This window comes from Bos mutus, chromosome 16 (assembly GCF_027580195.1).
Source record: "Bos mutus isolate GX-2022 chromosome 16, NWIPB_WYAK_1.1, whole genome shotgun sequence".
NCBI classification, from domain to species: domain Eukaryota; kingdom Metazoa; phylum Chordata; class Mammalia; order Artiodactyla; family Bovidae; genus Bos; species Bos mutus.
The window spans coordinates 58,665,424-58,684,974 of NC_091632.1; the positions used below are offsets into that span (position 1 = coordinate 58,665,424).

General features: G+C 39.4%; 1 protein-coding gene across 1 annotated transcript in view; it reads left to right on the plus strand.

The window, feature by feature from the left end:
• The window catches only part of NVL (nuclear VCP like), an 87,463-nt gene that overhangs the window by 55,488 nt on the left and 12,424 nt on the right, over positions 1–19,551 (plus strand). Inside the window, exons 20-22 of the mRNA XM_070385451.1 lie at positions 2,848–2,954; positions 10,723–10,799; positions 13,800–13,888. Coding sequence (XP_070241552.1) covers positions 2,848–2,954; positions 10,723–10,799; positions 13,800–13,888 — 273 coding nt within the window. The remainder of the gene's footprint in view (positions 1–2,847; positions 2,955–10,722; positions 10,800–13,799; positions 13,889–19,551) is intronic.

Consider the following 19,551-nt stretch of genomic DNA (forward strand, 5'->3'; position numbering starts at 1 on the left):
AAGGAAGTGGCACCCCACTCCAGTATTCTTGCCTGGAAAATGCCATGGACGGAGGAGCCTGGTAAGTTACAGTCCATGGGGTTGCAAAGAGTTGGACGTGACTGAGCAACTTCACTTCATCAGTATCTCATGACTTCCTACTTTTGCATTCCAGTCCCCTATAATGCAAAGGACATCTTTTAGGGTGTTAGTTCTAGAAGATCTTGTAGGTCTTCATGGAACCGTTCAGTTTTAGCTTCTTAAGCATTACTGGTTGGGGCATAGACTTGGATTACTGTGATATTGAATGGTTTGCCTTGGAAATGAGCAGAGATGATTCTGTTGTTTTTGAAATTTCGCCCAAGTACTGCATTTTGGACTCTTGTTGACTCTGATGGCTACTCCATTTCTTCTAAGGGATTCTTGCCCACAGTAGTAGATATAATGGTCATCTGAGTTAAATTCCCCCGTTCCCATCCATTTTAGTTCCTGATTCCTAAAATGTTGATATTCACTCTTTGCATCTCCTGTTTGAATCAGTTTGTCCTGATTCATGGACCTAACCCAACAGTCCAGGTTCCTGTGCAATGTTAATGTTGTTCTTTACAGCACGGGACCTCACTCCCATCACCAGTCACATCCACAGTTGGGTGTTCTTTTCACTTTGGCTCCGTCTCTTCATTCTTTCTGGTGGTATTTCTCCACTCTTTCCAAGTAGCATATTGAGCACCTACCGATCTGGGGAGTTCATCTTTCAGTGTCATGTCTTTTGCCTTTTCATACTGTTCATGGGGTTCTAAAGGCGAGAATACTGGAGTGGTTTGCCATGCCTCCTCCAGTGGACCATGTTTTGTCAGAATTTTTCACCATGATGCATCTGTCTCGGGTGGCCTTACACAGCATGGTTCATAGTTTCACTGAGTTAAGGTAAGTTGGTTCGTAGTTTCACTGAGTTATGTATATGAATACATAGCTCTTTGTAACATTCTTTATTTGGAAATTTGAGACTATTCAAGATAACTGTGGCCTCCAGTTTAAGGGTACATTATAGAGCTGAACTTTGAGATACTGTGTAAGAATTTTTTTCCATACTGTCATTTGTCATATATTTTGTGAGAATTCTTGGGATTAAAGTTTTGGTTACAAATTGTTGTTTTAACCTGAAAGCCTGTTTTTTCCTTAAAGAACTAAAATATTGTGTAATAGTTTAATCCACTATTACCATAGTACTTGTCCCATAGAAGGCAGTTGATTACACAAATCTTATTTTGTAAAGAAACACAATTGAGGGTTTTGAATTGAAGGAAGACTTTGGTTGTCTTACCTTAGTGATGGTACACTTTTAGGAGTAGAAACCAGTTCAAAGTTCATGATACTCAGTGACCAACATTTTAAAATACAGTTACATGATACATTAAAATTCAGTTTCCCTAAAAAAAGAAAAACTTTTATCATTAGTACGAAAACTTCCCACAAAGCTTTAAAAATTGCTTCCATTTTATGTAATTTGAGATATTACGTGGTAATTCTACATTGATCCATCATGATGTAAAACGCACTTTATGACTCAGAGGTAACTGCAGAATTGAATATGGAGGCACACATATCCTTCCACTTAGAAATGGAGAGGAGTTGTAATTTCAAGGTTTTGTACAATTAGATTAAATCATAATGCAACAACAACAAAAGATTAACTGTACTAAGAACTGACAAGGATACAGAGTATATGAATGTATTACTGTTGGCAGTGTAAGATGGTACAGCTTGTATGGAAAGCAGCTTGTTGATTTTTAAAAGTTAAATGTACACCTGCAGTGTGTTATTGCCATACTGCTTTGCATCCCATACACAGGTATTTACTGAAGAGAAACAAAAGCATATACAAAGACTAGTACTTGAGTGGTCACAGCATCTCTGTTTATAGTAGTCCAAAACTGGAAATGAACCAAATGTTTGTCAACAGAAGAATTAAAAAACAAATGTGATATAGCCACACAATGGAATGCCGCTCAGCAATAAAAAACAGTTAAGTACTGATACATATGACAACTTAGGTGAATCTCGAAATAATTATGTTGAGTAAAAGAAAGCAGACAGTATATGCTGTATGATTCCACTTACATAAAATTCAAGAAAATGCAAACTAATCCATCGTGATAAAACGGATCAGTGGCTGCCTAGGATAAGGGAATTTAGGGAAGGACAAGAGAGAGAGGAAATCATCAGTAAAGTGGAATCATCAGTAGAAAGGAATCATCAGTAAAAAGGAATCATCAGTAAAGTGTACTCCATTTTTAAAGTGCAGTGGTTTCCTAAGACCACAATGTTTACGAACCTTTGCCCTGTAGAGTCAGGTAACCCCTAGGCTTGTCAGACACGTGGTGGTGAAAGTGTCAGGCTTCATTCTGCAGGGTGGAGCTGGATTTGAGAGAACTGAATATGTATTTTAGGAAGATAACTCTGGCAGCATTGTAAGGGGTCCCAGGGAGGGGAAATTTAGAAAAGAACCAGTTAAGGGGACATTACATTTGGCCTTGACTGAGGTTCGAGGTAATTGGAAGCAGACTTGATAAAATTGATAGAATGTGTCACCAATTAGAAGGAAGGGAGAAACCTGCCTGGTATTTGGGGGACAGGCAGGGGTCATCATATAAGTTTGAGAATCCTGAAGGAAAACAGGTTTGGGGCAGGAGGTGGATAGATAGACTTCACTTTTTTAAGGACAAGGAGAATCTTTTATTTCTAAAACTACTGTAATTTATCAGTTTTTTTCTCTTAAAAATGTACTCTTCCTGTCTCTCATGTTAATTATATTTTGTAAAAGATTTTATTTTATTTATTTAAGGCTTTTCCTCCCTTTGTCTCTAGATATCATTGACCCTGCAATCCTGCGCCCAGGCCGCCTGGACAAAACACTCTTTGTGGGTTTACCACCCCCAGCAGATCGTCTCGCCATCTTAAAAACTATCACAAAAGTGAGTAAAGGAAATGGTATATTTTTGTATATGTTTCTGACATTTTAAATATAGATAGGTTTAAATATTGCCCAACCTATATCTCCCAAGGGAGAAGGTGAACTATTATTTATAATTTTTTAATTAATTTTTATTGGATTGTAGTTGCTTTACAGTGTTGTGTTTCTACTGTACAGAAAAGTGAATCAGCTATATGTATACATATATCCCCTCTTTTGGGGATTTCCTTCCCATTTAGGTCGACACAGCACTGGAGTTCCCTGTGCTATATAATAGGTTCTCCTTAGTTACCTATTTTATACATATATGTTACCTAGTGTATACATACATGTCAGTCCCAGTCTCCCATTTCCTCCCACCACCCCTCTTTCCTCCTTGGCACCCATACATGTGTTCTCTACTACTTTTGCTTTGCAAATAAGATCATCTTTACCATTTTTCTAGATTCCACATATATGCATTAATATACAATATTTGTTTTTCTCTGACTTACTTCACTCTGTATGGCAGTTTTTAGGTTCATCCATTTCTCTACAAATGACCCAATTTCATTCCTTTTTATGGCTGAGGAATATCCCATTGTATGTATGTATGTCCACATCTTCTTTATCCGTTTCTCTATTGATGGACATTTAGGTCATTTCCGTGTCCTGGCTTGTGTAAATAGTGCTGCAGTGAATACGGGGGTGCTTGTGTGTTCTTGAATTATGGTTTTCTCCAGATATATGCGCAGTAATAAGGTTGCTGGGTCATTTGGTAGCTTTGAGAAACCTCATACTGTTCTGCATAGTGGCTATTATCAGTTTACATTCCCACCAGTGGTACACGAGGGTCACATGTCTTCATACCCTCTCCAGCATTGATTGTAGACTTTGATGATGGCCATTCTGACTGGTATGAGGTGATACCTCATAGTTTTGATTTGCATTTCTCTTGTAAAAGTGGCAAGAATACACAGAACTATATTTAAAAAGTCTTAATGACCCAGATAACCACAATGGTGTGGTCACTCACCTAGAGCCAGACATCCAGGAGTGTAAAGTCAGGTGGGCCTGAGGAAGCATTACTATGAACAAAGCTAGTGGAGGTAATGGAATTCCAGCTGAGCTATTTCAGATCGTGAAAGACGTGCTGTTAAAATGCTACACTCAATATGTCTGCAGTTTTTGAAAACTCAGCAGTGGCCACAGGACTGGAAAAGGTCAGTTTTCATTCCAATCCCAAAGAAGGGCGATGCCAAAGAATGTTCAAACTACATACAGTTGCACTTGTTTCACAAGCTAATAAGGTTATGCTCAAAATCCTTCAAGCTAAGCTTCAGCAGTATGTGAACTGAGAAATTCCAGATGTATGAGCTGGTTTTAAAAAAGGCAGAGGAACCAGAGATCAAATTGCCAACATCCGTTGGATCATAAAGAAGGCAAGAGAATTCCAGAAAAATATCTACTCTGCTTCATTGACTATGCTAAAGCCTTTTACTGTGTGGATCACAACAAACTGTGGAAAATTCTTAAAGAGATGGGAATACCAGACCACCTTACCTGTTGTCTCCTGAGAAACCTGTATGTACGTCAAGAAGCAGCACTTAGAACTGGACATGGAACAACAGACTGGTTCAGAATTGGAAAAGGAGTACGACAAAGCTATATATTGTCACCTGGCTTATTTAACTTATGTGCAGAATGCGAAATGCTGGACTGGATGAAGCATAAGCTGGAATCAAGATTACCAGATGAAATATCAGCAACCTTAGAAATGAAGATGATATCACTAAGGGCAGAAAATGAAGAGGAACTAAAGAGTTTCTTGATGAAGGTAAAAGAAGAGAGTAAAAAAGCTGACTTGAAACTCAACATTCAAAAAACTAAGATCATGGCTTCTGGTCCCATTACTTCATGGCAAATAGAAGGGGAAGAAGTAGAACCTGTGACAGATTTCATTTTCTTGGGCTCTAAAATCACTGCAGATGGTGGCTGCAGCTATGAAATTAAAAGACACTTGCTCCTTGGAAGAAAAGCTATGACCAGCCTAGACAGCATATTAAAAAGCAGAGACCTCACTTTGCTGACAAAGGTCTGTGTAGTCAAAGCTATGATTTTCCAGGAATCATGTATGATGTGAGAGTTTGACCACAAAGAAGACTGAGCACCGAAGAGTTGATGCTTTTGAACTGTGGTGCTGAAGAAGACTCTTGAGAGTCCCTTGGACTCCAAAGAGATAAAACTAGTCAATCCTAAAAGAAATCAACCCTGAATATTCATTGGAAGGACTGATGCTGAATCTGAAGCTCCAGTACTTCGGCCACTTGATACAGAGAACTGACTCACTAGAATAGACCATGATGCTGGGAAAGATTGAAGGCAAAAGGAAAAGATGGAAGCAGAGGATGAGATGGTTGGATAGCATCACTAGACTCAGTGGACGTGAATGAGCAAACTCCAGGGGATAGTGAAAGACGAGAGCCTGCTGAAGAGTTGGACACGACTTAGTGACTGAACAGCACCACAGTGAGGCCCCAGAAGGCTCCCTCCCTGCTTTCATCGTTTGATATTATAGCAAAAGGAAAGTCTGTGAACCAGAAAGTGGCCTTCACCAGACACCAAACCTACTGGCATGGCTTAGAGTCGGACAAAGAGTCGGACATGACTTAGTGACTGAAAAACAACAGACGTGATTATCCAGGAATCTTGTTTTTCTGTCGATCCATCCTGGTCAGGAATGGGCTTGTTTGATGTTGATGTTCTATAAAAAAAAAAGTGTTTATGTTCAACAGAAGAGCACCACTGCCTAGCTGTGAGCCCAGTCAACTCATAGCAATGCCATGGGCCACTTGCTGGATGTCAGGGCCTGCTTTTCTCTGTCTTGGTGGCTTTATATTTCCAGATTTTTCTATCATGAACATATAGCTGTATATTAGGGGGAGGGGTATGGAGAATTTTTTCCCAAACAAAAACATAAATGTTGAGGTTAAAAGGGAAGGGCCTAGAATTAGCTAGAAAGGCTTTTTGGGCAGCTTCCCTGCACAAAGTTGTGACTGTTGAAAGAAAAGAAAAAGCAAAAGACTGATAAAAATCTGTACAGCTTCGAAAGGAACTTTTGTGGGCTTGTGGTTTAGACCGTTAAATTGTCAGTTCTCAACATCTGTCTATGCTAAAGGCTAAGGAGGGCTCTGGGCCACTTTTTCTTTGACTTTGTTTTTGTAGCAGTTTCGAGTGTGTCGTGTTCTCAGACCCATTCCACAGGAAGGGACCCGCTCGGGCCTGGGCAGCCAGGCACATTTTGTTGCCCTCTGAGGAGAGCTCCTTGCACTGCATTTCACGTCCTTACCTCACTTTTCCCCTCCAGAGGCCTGAAATGTTTAAACATCTTTGTCGATGGCTAAAGCTGAAGCAGGGTAGAGGGAGGGGAAGCAGAATCTCTAACTTCAGGGCAGAGTCCACAAGGCAGACCTCCTGCCCACAGGTTGTCTTTGTAAAGACTCAGCCAAAAGTGAGGAAAATTGGCATTTTTAATGTTTAGTAAGCCCTTGTATTTCAAAGTTTGCTAGCTTTTTACTTAATGTCCCCAGATGGTTTTTATACTCTTTCCTCTTTTTCCAATTAATACTTGGAATATTATGGGGAGATTAGAATAAAATTCTTTAGTCTTGGTCTGAAAAGTATAGGTCAGAGCAACTTTTCAGTATCTCTTGGAGCCTAAGTTTCTTAAGAGAACAGTGAGCAATGACATACTGTTTATACTTTGTATTTGGTGATTCTGGTAATCATGTGATAATGAGAGGCTTATCACTAAAAACCCCCTTGGACAAGTGGAATTTTTTTCTTTCGTAATTTCCATTTCTTTCCTATAAGTGTTATTAAAACTTACCCTTTTCTCAGAAAGCCAGAAAGGTTGTTTGATGTCTGCCAATGCTTTGAGATAATAATATGCAATCTTTAAAATGGTGATAAAAATCCTACTGAAAGACCCAAGATTCTCAGTGTTTATAAAATGTGCTCCAGAAGACTAAAATGTATAAAACATCTCACCTAGAAGTATAACTGTTAAGTTTTCATGAGCTAAGATAAAAACATCTGATAGAATGATAAGTGATACTTATTAAACACTCTGTTCTAGGTACTTTGCATATATGAATATGCTTAATCCTTGCAACTGCTTTTTGAACTCTAATATTTAAATATTCACATGAATATTATTTCCATTTTACTGATGAACTAACTCTCTCAACAACAAGATACAGAGATGTGTGTTTCTTTTTATTTTTTATTTTATTGAAGCATAGTTGAAGAGTCCATCTCCAAAACTCTTCATTTTGCAGCCTAAAAATCTATCCCCATTAAACTCCCCATTCCACCCTCCTCCCACCCCTTGGCAACCACCTACTTTCTGTCTCTATGAATTTGAATACTCTTTCAGCTTCTCTGGTGGCTCAGGTCACCTGCAATGCAGGAGACCAAAGTTCATTCCCTGGGTTGGGAAGATCCCCTGGAGAAGGAGATGGCAACCCACTCCAGTATGCTTGGAGAACCCCATGGACAGAGGAGCCTAGGGGTACAGTCCATGGGGTCGCAAAAGTCAGATTCTTAAGAGACTATTTTTCTCTAACAGTTCCTTTGACTCAGCTTTCTCTAGTCATGAAATTATTGAGACTTCCATTAGAGTTTTATTAAGAGGGGCTTCCCTGGTAGCTCATATGGTAAAGGAATTTGCCTGCAATGCAGGAGACCTGGATTTGACCCTTGGGTTGGGAGGAGAAGGGAATGGCAACCCACTCAAGAGTACTTGGGAAATCCCATGGACAGAGGAGCCTGGTAGACTTTAGAGTCCATGAGGTTGCAGAGTCGGACACGACTGAGCATCTAGCACTTTGGCACTTTCAAGAGGTGATAAATCAGTAGTGAAGAAGACCAGTATAAAAAGTTTTAAATATTTTCAAACACATGTAAGTATCATTTTAATAAATGAGTCTCTATAGTATTTACATATTTGGTTTTATAAGCTTACTAATATTCCACTTAAACTTGTTCTAATTGCTCCCACTTGACAGTAAATAGAATTGACCTTTCATTTTACTTCTTACTGAAGGTCAGAAACATTTCCACATTTCAGTTAGGAATAATTAGATTTTAATGATCCCAAGATTCCTTAGCCCACATTTCTACACATTGGAAAGTAATGTTGTTACTGAAACTTTTGTAAGTATCTTATGTTGACCACACCACTGCTGCTACTGCTGCTAAGTCGCTTCAGTCGTGTCTGACTCTGTGCAACCCCATAGACAGCAGCCCACCATGCTCCCCCGTCCCTGGGATTCTCCAGGCAAGAACACTGAAGTGGGTTGCCATTTCCTTCTCCAGTGCATGAAAGTGAAAAGTCAAAGTGAAGTCGCTCAGTGGTGTCCGACTCTTAGCGACCCCATGGACTGCAGCCTACCGGGCTCCTCCATCCATGGGATTTTTCCAGTGCCTTCTCCATGACCACACCACACACACCCCCAAAAAAGGACAATTTGTTACTTTTTTCCAATTGATAATATATTGGGAGTTAATTTTTCTAAAATATTGCTCTTAGATAAGCATTTGTTTATTGTGTTCCTTTATATATTGAGCTTTCTCAAAATATTTAAAAGAGTGCCCTGAATATAGGAAGTTGGCGATTGCTCCCAGTATGTAGTTGTGAGAAAAGTTTCTCCTCTAGGGTGTCATAAAGAAAGCACTCAGATGTGATAGATGTTTTTGATAATATTCCTGTCAAATAATAGCACAATAATAACACAATAAACACAATATAAGCTTTTCAGTACTGAAGCTGGTGGTTGTCCTGGTGTAAGTTGAGGACATAACTAAAAACCGGCTCATTAAAAACAACTTGATGAAAGGTCAAAGACATGCATTCGGAGATGTGTGGGCCTCTGTGAAAGTCCAGCTTGACCCAAGAATAGAATTTAGATATTGAGAAATATAAAAGAAGTATCCTCAGGTATTCCTCCATGAATTGATTTCTTATGATTGAGTTTTTGATCAAAACAGACAATAGATAGTTTGAAGTAAAATTCTCTAGCAGCGCAGGGAACGTCCATATACTGGGTGACAGTCAGGGTAAGGTTGATAGTTTCTCAGGAACATTAAAGAGACTCATAAGGGCTCAGGCCTAATGAGGAAGCCTCTCGTCCCACCCCGTGCCTCCTCCTACAGTGGACTGGGACTCAACAAGGCAGTATTCTCAGCCTTTCCCACTGCAGACGTAGCTTGGAAAGTCCAAACATTTTTCTCCATCATAATAAGTCCTTATTACATGTTCATCATCACTATTTAAACAAGACTTCCCCTCCCTCTCTTAAATATAGCACCAAATTATCTCTATTTATCTGGTAATAAGATCTTGGGTTTTTGGAGGGGATTCCCTGGTGACCCAGTGGTAAGAACTTGGTAAGAACTTGGTGCTACCATGGACTTGGGGCCAGTCCCTCATCTGGGAACCTAGATCCTGCCTCCTTGAATCCCTGCCCACCTCTGCCCCCTGACAAAATTGAAAACATTGATATTAAAAGGAACCATAGGGGTCACTTAGTCTGTCTAGTTTTATATACAACCGGAGAGAGAAAGGAAAAAAGCACCAAAATTGTCTGCTGAGGTCACCCAGAGAGTTTACTTTCCCATGTTTATTTCACAGGTCAGAGTGGATTGAATGGGAAACATAACTTTCTTGAATTTGTGATAGATGAACATTTGCATTTTATCATATAATAGCAGCTAGCATATGTACAGTTTGTGAAATTGTTAAACATGCCCAGCTGCAGGGACACCTGCTGAGCATGTGCTAGAGGAAGGTGATGGCTCAAGTGCCAGGTCGTCTGACCCTCTGCTGAGAGCACCTGCTGAGCTAATATTTACACTTGAGGCTTAATGACATATGTTTATTTGCTGTTTTCCTATATATATATTTCTTCTTAAACTGTGTCCATGTAATATCTGCTACAAAGGAAAGACAGTATGCAGTGTAGATATAAGTTATGAATCAGAATAATAAAGCACATATAAGCCTACCATCTAACATCGTAAACTTTGTCACTAAAATCTGTTTTATTTGCCTCTGCAGTGTAAGTCGCTAAAAATGTTATTAAATATGTACTGTATGCATGCAAAGTACCATGTTAAGTGTTGTTGAAATTTTGAGACTGTTCTGATACTTGTCCTTTCTAGCATCTCTTGGTATGAGCTGGAGGGGAGTTGGCATCAGAGTGAGGGTTAAGTTTTAGATAAAGGGTTGGAAAAGAAGACATTGAGCACAGAGGGCTTTAGGCTTTTGTTGTAGAGCTGTTTGCTGATTGTTCTTTCCTGGCCACGGTCAGTGTTATTTCTCCCTTCCGAGCCAACCTCACACTAAAACTAAGCTAACATATACACATCAAAACTAATTACTGCTTGTGTATTTGCCATATTGAATCAGGCAAAGGAAATGTGAGTCTTCACCTTGGAAAGATGGAGGGTGTGGGTTTCGTTCTCGGTGTTTTGTTTTTGGCTGTGGTGCTTGCACGTTTGTCATACTTCACCAGCATGAACTGTTTGCCTTTGGCTTTCCCAAGTTTGGGATCTGCTTCTTAACCTTGTTTCTCAAAACTGAAATTTGTAAAAATCTGTAACACTAGTCTGGGAGTCAGTTACATTCATTCAGTCAAGCAGCCGTTACTGTCTGTTTAGAACCTATTATGTGGGGAAATACTGGTCTTTAAAGTCTCGACTAAAGTGGATGTTTCTCTCTCACTTAGAATGGTACAAAACCCCCACTGGACGCAGATGTAAACTTGGAAGCAATTGCTGGTGACCTTCGCTGTGATTGTTACACGTAAGTATGTCGGTCTCAGATCACTTAACTCTCTGAGGTCCCATTTCCTCATGTGTAAAATAAAGGAGAGTGATAGCAAAAGGATTAAGTTAGGAGTCCTGTAAAGCACTAGGGTCTGGCTCTTCCTCCTTCTTAGAGACAGGACCACCCATTTTGAGGCCCTGAGGAGTTCTCAGGAATAGGCGAGTCCTCTCGTGTGTCAGCTGCTGGTGTTCAGCCATCCTGACCGCCATCACTGCCCTTCACAGCTTGTCTCTCTGTCCTTCCAGAATATTGCAGGAGACATCTCATTACCAGCTGCCAAATTATCTAGGTGCTTCAGCATTTAAAAGAAAATAATCTACAAGCTTTTCAAGCCTCAGAATGCATTTTTCATAGCACACCTATTAATATCCACACAATCTATGAAAACAGGAGGTCAGATATTTCTACTTCATAGTTTATGGTTGTTACGAGTTTTTGTTGTTTTCTTCATTATCATAAAACTTCATTATAGTAACTTTCCCAATTTTGGGTCACAGGGAAGAAAATGAAATTCACATTTAACAGGGCACATCTCTCCCTCCGTTTGGGGTTTTTTTTTTTTTTTTAATGAGGTGGTGAATCTCAAAGCATGTGGGATCTTACTTCCCCAAGCAGGGATTGAACCCATGCTCCCTGCCATCGAAACATGGAGTTTTAACCACTAGACCACCAGGGAGTTCTCCTCTGGCTTATCCCTGTTGATTGTCCACAATATACTTGGTGTTCATGATATTCCTATAGCTGAAAGCCAAATAAATGTGCTTTCTGAAGCTAAGTCAGTCAAGGAAGGTAGTGTTTTAATCTTCGAGGTCTTCTAGAGTCTGTTGTTCACAGTGTAAATTTATATCCGAAGAACATAACTACCGGTACTGATACAGGCACCCAGTTCTTTCCAGTTCTGGTTGAAGATTTTCACAAAACTGTCTCATGAGATGATTACACTTGAAACCATGCTACTCACTTTTAGGGAGTGTGGCCAGGATCCAGGGTCTAATTTCCAGTTTTTTCATACATAAACATCTTAGGGATCTGAGTCTTGATCTTTGTTCTGCTACCGCTCCCCTAGTGCTCCTGAGAGATTTGCTGCACTCCAGTTGGGACTCTTGTCTCACTTAAAAAAGCGGTGACTGTCTCAGTGGAGGGGAAATGGTCAGTCCCAGGCCATGGTGTTGAAGGGCCTGTGTAAAAGCCCTGCATTACCTTTAAGGAGAATGTACCTTTTTCCCTCGTTGGGAATCAAATGCGTGCCAGTCTGTAGTTAACGAACTTACTGCTAAAGAAAATAGGACTTAAGTGAGTAGTTTATGTATTTGAGTGCTAAAATCTGAAAAGATTTTCAGTTGATAATAGAGGCAGTTTTGATGCAGAACTGACCCTGGGCCAATCTTTTGGATTATACCACATAGGAGGTCATTTATTAAATGGGTCAGGGTTAAACTTGAATGGTATATGTTTTGGGTTTTAATACCACTGTCATCACAGGGACTGTATAAGACTGCAGCCTTCAGCTACTTGTTACATTAGTTAATGGTGTCTCTGCACCAGTGTTGATTTAACATTTGGGGTTTCCCCCATGTCTCAGACAGTAAAGAATCTCTGTGAATGCAAGAGACCTGGGTTTGAGCCCTGGATCGGAAAGATGCCCTGGAGAAGGGAATGGCAACCCACTCTGGTATTCTTGTCTGAAGAATTTTATGGGCAGAGGAGCCTGGTGGGCTACAATCCATGGTGTCACATAGAGTTGGACATGACTGAGTGACTAACACTTTCACGCTTTTCACAAAGAAATGAATACCCTGGCATGTATGTACCCACTCCAGTGTTCTTGCCTGGAGGATCCCAGGGACGGGGGAGCCTGGTGGGCTGCCGTCTATGGGGTCGCACAGAGTCAGACACGACTGAAGCGGCTTAGCAGCAGCAGCAGCAAGAGCATATGTATGATTGTTAAATAATATTACAAACCTAACACCTAACCAGCAGAAACATTGAGTTCAGTTAATAATTTAAACTAAATTTAATAATCTTAGGTATGTGGATTATCAGCATTATATATTAAATTAGTTTGTCTAGAGATGAGGATTTTAATTTTAAAGATGAGGTTTTTATCTCCCAGTTGAAACTCTTTCTCAAAGAATCCTGTTAAAGATGTAATGTATTGAAACACCAGTCAACCCCAACATCTTTCATTGAACGCAAGAACCATGCTGATTCAGCATGTTATTACACAGACCAATTAAATGAAGGCTTGTTAGTTCTTGTCATATTTTAAGTAATTTATGATGTGTCAATTCAGCTTGAGCTTGAATCAAATGCATCAAACTCTTTAGCCTTTGTATTTTCCTTTTTTGAACTAGGGGTCCTAAATGACTTTTTATATAAGCTTAGTTTAGACTTTAGGTAATATATTAATGGTATATACTTGTAATGGGCCAGTTTGTACTTTAGCATGAGCCTTGTGAATAAAATTTTACAGTAAATAATGTGTAGGTTGCTTTCTTCTGACTGTTTGAGACTTTTTATATTAACATTACTATCTATAGTGATTAGCGTGAGAATATTTGACTCACTGCATGTTTCCTTCATAATTTCCTTTCTTCTAAAACTTAGAAGTATTTTGAGTAAAAACTAAAAGCTCTTTCCTAGTGACCATGATTGGTTTATCCCACCTTTATTGGTCAGTTTCTTTCCTAAACGTTTAATATGTGACTTAAAAGAAAATTACAGGACTTCCCTGGTGATCCAGTCCAGACTTTGCCTTCCAATGCAGGGCACACAGATTCGATCCCTGATCGAGCAGCCAAGATCCCACATGCTTCTTGGCCAAAAAACCAAAACATAAAACAAGCAATATTATCACAAATTCACTGCTTTCAAAAAATACATTTAAAGAAAAAAGGAAATTGCTTTCAGACTTTTTTCTGGGCTTTTGCACAGTGTCTAAGAATAAATGAGTTAAGAGCTCTTCTCTTATTTCAGGGGTGCAGATCTCTCTGCTTTGGTACGGGAGGCTTCTATCTGTGCCTTGAAGCAGGAAATGGCAAGACAGAAGAGTGGAAGTGAAAAAGGTACAGTTCTCGCCAGAATCTCTCAGTCCTAGTTAATTATCACTCTGGGTACATAATGCCACTGTTAACCTGGAAAATGACCATTTCCTAGCATTTATCATCTGTGATATTAAAACTGACACTTTTCTGATGAGACCTTTAGCAGCTGTTCTGGAATATTATATAACCTCTGTAGCTGACAACTATAATAATAGCAGTTACTTGGTGCCTTATACAATGTATTCTGTCTTTGCTTATCATCATACATATACTGTTTGCATCATGAGTTTGGTCTGTTTATCAGTCCTGGAAAACCTCCTCATTCTTTTTGTTAGGGCAGTGCTGCTGCTGCTAAGTCACTTCAGTGGTGTCCGACTCTGTGTGACCCCAAAGATGGCAGCCCACCAGGCTCCGCCACCCCTGGGATTCTCCAGGCAAGAACACTGGAGTGGGTTGCCATTTCCTCCTCCAATGCATGAAAGTGAAAAGTGAAAGTGAAGTCGCTCAGTCGTGTCTGACTCTCAGCGACCCCATGGACTGCAGCCTACCAGGCTCCTCCGTCCATGGGATTTTCCAGGCAAGAGTACTGGAGTGGGGTGCCATTGCCTTCTCCGTGTTAGGGCAATACCTATGGTTAAAATGTAACCTAACCTGTAGAACTTAGAAAACACATAAGAAATGAAAATTGAAATGACTTTCCATATACCTACACTTTCTTTTGGGACATCTCAACAGCTTTACCCTGTTCTTCATATTTGACAGTGTGTTTGAGAATACCATTTGGGTGTGTAGTACTCTTGCCTGGAAAATTCCATGGACGGAGGAGCCTAGTGGGCTGCAGTCTATGGGGTCGCAAAGAGTCAGACACTACTGAAGCGACCTAGCAGCAGTGTGTAGATGAAAATGCTTTATTTGTGACCTGCAGTCTGACTGTCAAGTAGAGAAATAGCCTCTGCTTTGCTTGGTTTCTGGGAGGATTGTTTGATCGGTTGCAGTATGTGGCCGTCTTTGAACATATACATTTAGTACTGTCGAATACTTTCTTCAGAAAGACCTACCTTTTCCTCAAAACCTGTACTTTGATCTCAAGTTCAAACCTGTATTGATCTCCTTTTATTCATTAGATTTCCCAGAAGATGTTTCTTTATTTGTGTTTATTTCATTTATTCTTTTCCCTTTTTTCTTTGGCTACCAGGAATCTTGGAGCTAACTTTTGTTTACAGTTACAGCAGCATATGCTTAGCTTAGATTTATCAACACACATATCTCCTTTTTTTTTTTTAATTATTTAGGCTTTACTTTTTAAAAATTGATTTATTTTTAATTGAAGGATAATTGCTTTATAATATTGTGTTGATTTCTAGCATACATCATCATGAATCAGCCATCAGTATACATATATCCCTTCTCTCTTGAACCTTCTTCTTACCTCCTAACTCATCCCACCCCTCCAGGTTGTCACAGAGCCTTGGTTTGAGTTCCCTCAGTCATACAGCAAATTCCCACTGGCTACCTATTTTACATATGGTAGTATATATGTTTCTATGTTACTCTTTCCATTTGTCCCATCCTCTCCTTCCCCCACCCCCTTTTTTTATGTTTAACAAACATTTATAAGGGGGGAAAATGCTCCAGACTAAGAAGTGAACCACTGTTATGTATACAAACATTTATTAAGGCAAAATGTACCCTATAGGACCAGGAAAATCTAACCTGCCATAGAAATCAGACAGATGAAATACAGTATAATAGAAACAAAGATGTTATCTTTTCTATAAAACCAAGTTGAGGGATGCTGCTGCTGCTGCTGCTAAGTCGCTTCAGTCGTGTACGACTCTGCGCGACCCCATAGACAGCAGCCCACCAGGCTCCACCGTCCTTGGGATTCTCCAGGCAAGAACACTGGAGTGGGTTGCCATTTCCTTCTCCAATGCATGAAAGTGAAAAGTGAAAGTGAAGTCTCTCAGTCATGTCTGACTCTTCGTGACCCCATGGACTGCAGCATACCAGGCTCCTCTGTCCATGGAATTTTCCAGGCAAAGAGTACTGGAGTGGGTTGCCAGTAAACTTACATGCATATATAGAGGCTCCCAAACCAATCTGCTGTCTAAATGCCTTCCAAAGTACCATTTCAGAGACAAGAAGGAGGGATTTAGAGGGGACAGTCTTTGAATCACCATTTTGCCTTCAATTCTTTGCTCCACTGACATCTGAGAGTTTGGCATATTGGGGGTCTTCAAATTTAAAAGAAATGCCAAAGCTTGACTAATGCAATCTAAGAAAAATGGTATAAACTCCAAATGCCTGTGCAGTTTTCTATAATTTCCAACATTATGCCTTGAAAATTTATCAGATTTAAAACTTAAGCCACTTCCCGTAGATGGTATAATTTTAGGAAAAAGCATTATCCAAAAATTAAGGTAACACTAAAATTGTATACCCCAAATTCAAGTCTAATGCCATTTTGTTGTTCTGGGTTACTTAGTGTATAGGAGGATGTATGCAGATATTAACTTTGTTTTTGAAAAAACTTGAAAATTTTGCAGTGATTCTGTCTTACAGTTTCCTCAGTATATGTTCAGGAATCTCCCTCTTTGAGGTTGAATTCTACTGACCACCAACATGGTCCTCTTAAAAATAGGTCTCCGTCCATCATCCCCCTCCACCATGGTCTAAAACATGTTCCATCTTCCATAGTTTGGGGCCTGATACAGCCAGAGCTGAAAATAAGTATACTTCACCTTTGCTGATTTCCATATTTCAGCTTAATACAAATAGGAGTCATGGCATTGACTGACCTCTTCTCTGTACAGCACTACTTTTGCAGTTATTCTGCTGTATTACTTTTGTAGTTATTCCACTACTATTCTTTTTTCCTCAGAAATAATAAGATTTATGTGCTTAAATATCTGAATGCTATGCATAAGAGCAAGACTTTCAGTAAGAAGTATTAAGTTGGAAAAAAAAATAAACCTGAAAAACAAGATGTTATCTTGTTTTTAAAGAAAGAGGGCTGAATTCCCTGGTTTCAGAATTAAAATTTGACTCTAGTTTAAAAGGTAAAAAGAAGGACCATTGATGTACTTCTTTGTGTCAAATTTCACTTAAACTTTAAAGTATCAGTGCAGAATAGAAAGAACTGGAAAGAAAGGATAGAAACATAAGCCGCCAGTTATTATTTAAGAGTAGATATGACTTCAACCAAAATCAAAAGTATATCAGGAATTGGCCTCTTTTAGGGAGTCTTTTAAAAAAAAAAATCTGTCATTTGGTATAGCCACTGCACATCAACTTTGAGATTTCTTTAAATAAGTTAGTATTCTTGTCTAGCTATGTGAAATTTTTCAGAGTAATTTTACTAGGAGGTAATTGGATGTCATTTGGTACCTTCACATATGACACTGACATGGAATAAAAAGTTGACAGGTGGGAAAGGGGAGGAAGGAAGATCCACAAAGTATAAAGTGAATTATAATGTGTAAAAACTTTTTAAAAAGTAGGGCTGAAGAATTTGAAACCATAAGAACAAGCTATGTGTATACATACATATCTAAAAAACAGTTTTATATCTTTAAAATTAGAATGTTATTTTACTTTAAATGTACGGCATGCAAAATGCTTTGTAGGAGTAGAATGTGTACAACAATATAAAGTTAAGTTTCTAGACACTGACCTAGGTCCTTAAGCACTCACTTACCCAGCAAAGAGATTATTCACCCAGCCATCACTCTTGCTTGGACAATGCTTACTTGTACCTGGACAATTTAAAGTGTATATGAATTGTTTTCATCAGTGAAGACACAGCTGTTCAGTTCAGTTCAGTCACTCAGTCGTGTCCAACTCTTTGCGACCCCATGAATCCCAGCACGCCAGGCCTCCCTGTCCATCACCAACTCCCGGAGTTCACTCAGACTCAAACGTCCATCGAGTCAGTGATGCCATCCAGCCATCTCATCCTCTGTCGTCCCCTTCTCCTCCTGCCCCCAATCCCTCCCAGCATCAGAGTCTTCTCCAGTGAGTCAACTTTTCTCATGAGGTGGCCAAAGTATTGGAATTTCAGCTTTAGCATCGCACTTTCAATTGCTGAATTACATGTTTTTTCACTTTGATACCTTATGATCATTAGAAAGCTGCTTATATAATGTTATAATCACACAGTATGCTAACTGCCTATTTGTAACTACAAGAAACTTGTTAAAGACACACTGTTGACTATGATACTTTACAGAATCATGGCCACAAGTTTCTGCAAATGAGGTTTACTTCTCTCAAATCAAAAAATATCCCACAGTTCAGATTTTCATAAGTAGTGCTTCTTTTAAAATAAAAGCAAACATGTTGTCCTGTCTGTAAAATTATATTTCTAGTCCACTTTACAGAATATTAAAATGCTTATAAATGCATTGTATGCTGTGTGCTCAGTCACTCAGTTGTGCCAGATTCTTTGTAACCCCGTGGATCTGTCCATGGAATTTTCCAGTCAAGAATACAGGAGTGGGTTGCCATTTCCTCTTCCAAGGGCTCTTTCCAACCCAGAGATTGAACCTGCATCCCTTGCATCCCCTGCATTGGCAGGCGGATTCTTTTTATCTCCTAGTGAAAAACAAAACCAGTCATCACACTGGCCCATGGAGCCATCTAGGGCTATTTTATATTTCCTACCATTAGAAAAATTGAACTAAATAAGGAAAAAAAGCAAAGGAGAGAAAAGAAATTTTACAAAATGGCAACTAGCATGACCTAAAAAAAGAGTGTACTGAAATATCTTCCTTCAGTTCAGTAACCAGGCCCTTTCTGTAATGAACATTTATGGGTAACTAGGTTAGCAGAGTGTTCCTCTTAGTGCTCAGGACAAAAATACAAGGTATGTTGAAATAACTTCTATCTTTGTGTAAGGAAAGACAGACTTTGAAACAGAGTGACTTTTAAAAACCACAAACCTATATTTAGCCAGAATGTTCAAGATTGACAGGTTTGATGGAAGGAAATCTTCATTGGCAACAAAATTAAAAATCATAATCTTATGGATGCCAATTGTTTTTACCAATGTGAAGATTGTTTGAACTTGTAACATGTGTCTTAGAAGTAAAAAGGTTGCTTTAGTTCTGTGGACTGTTGAATTGCCCTTTAAATAAATATTGCCTCCATCTTAAAAAAAAAAAAAAGAAACAGCTTCTGAATAGCATGGACTTCTTCACTGTGGGAAAATAGCCTTGGCAAACTTGTTTCAGAGACTCCCTCCAAGGAGATTGATTCATCCATCAAGTCTATAGTTATCTTAAGATCTGCACAAGACTGATTTCATCCCATCAAGTCTATAGTATCTCCAGATCTGCACCTCAGACTTCAGAAGTCTGTCTACTTCAGCTCCTAACATTTTCTCCATGCTTAAGCATAAAAGTCTAGTTCTGTCGGAGTCTTCATGTTTTGAATTTCTCATAGCATTTATTCAAAATCTGGTTTTTCCAAATATCTTGTTAACAGCTCATCCATTGAGCTCTACTCCTTCCTTAAAGCTTACTTTCCCTAATCCCGTCCTTTACTGATGAGTTGTTCTCCAGGAGGTCAGTAAGCTGCTGCACTTGCCCTGGCTGGCTGCATTGCCCTGAGAGTGCTTCTGTGTTAGTGTAGATGAGGAATGCTGCTGCTGCTTAGTCGCTGTTGTATCCAACTCTTTGCGAGCC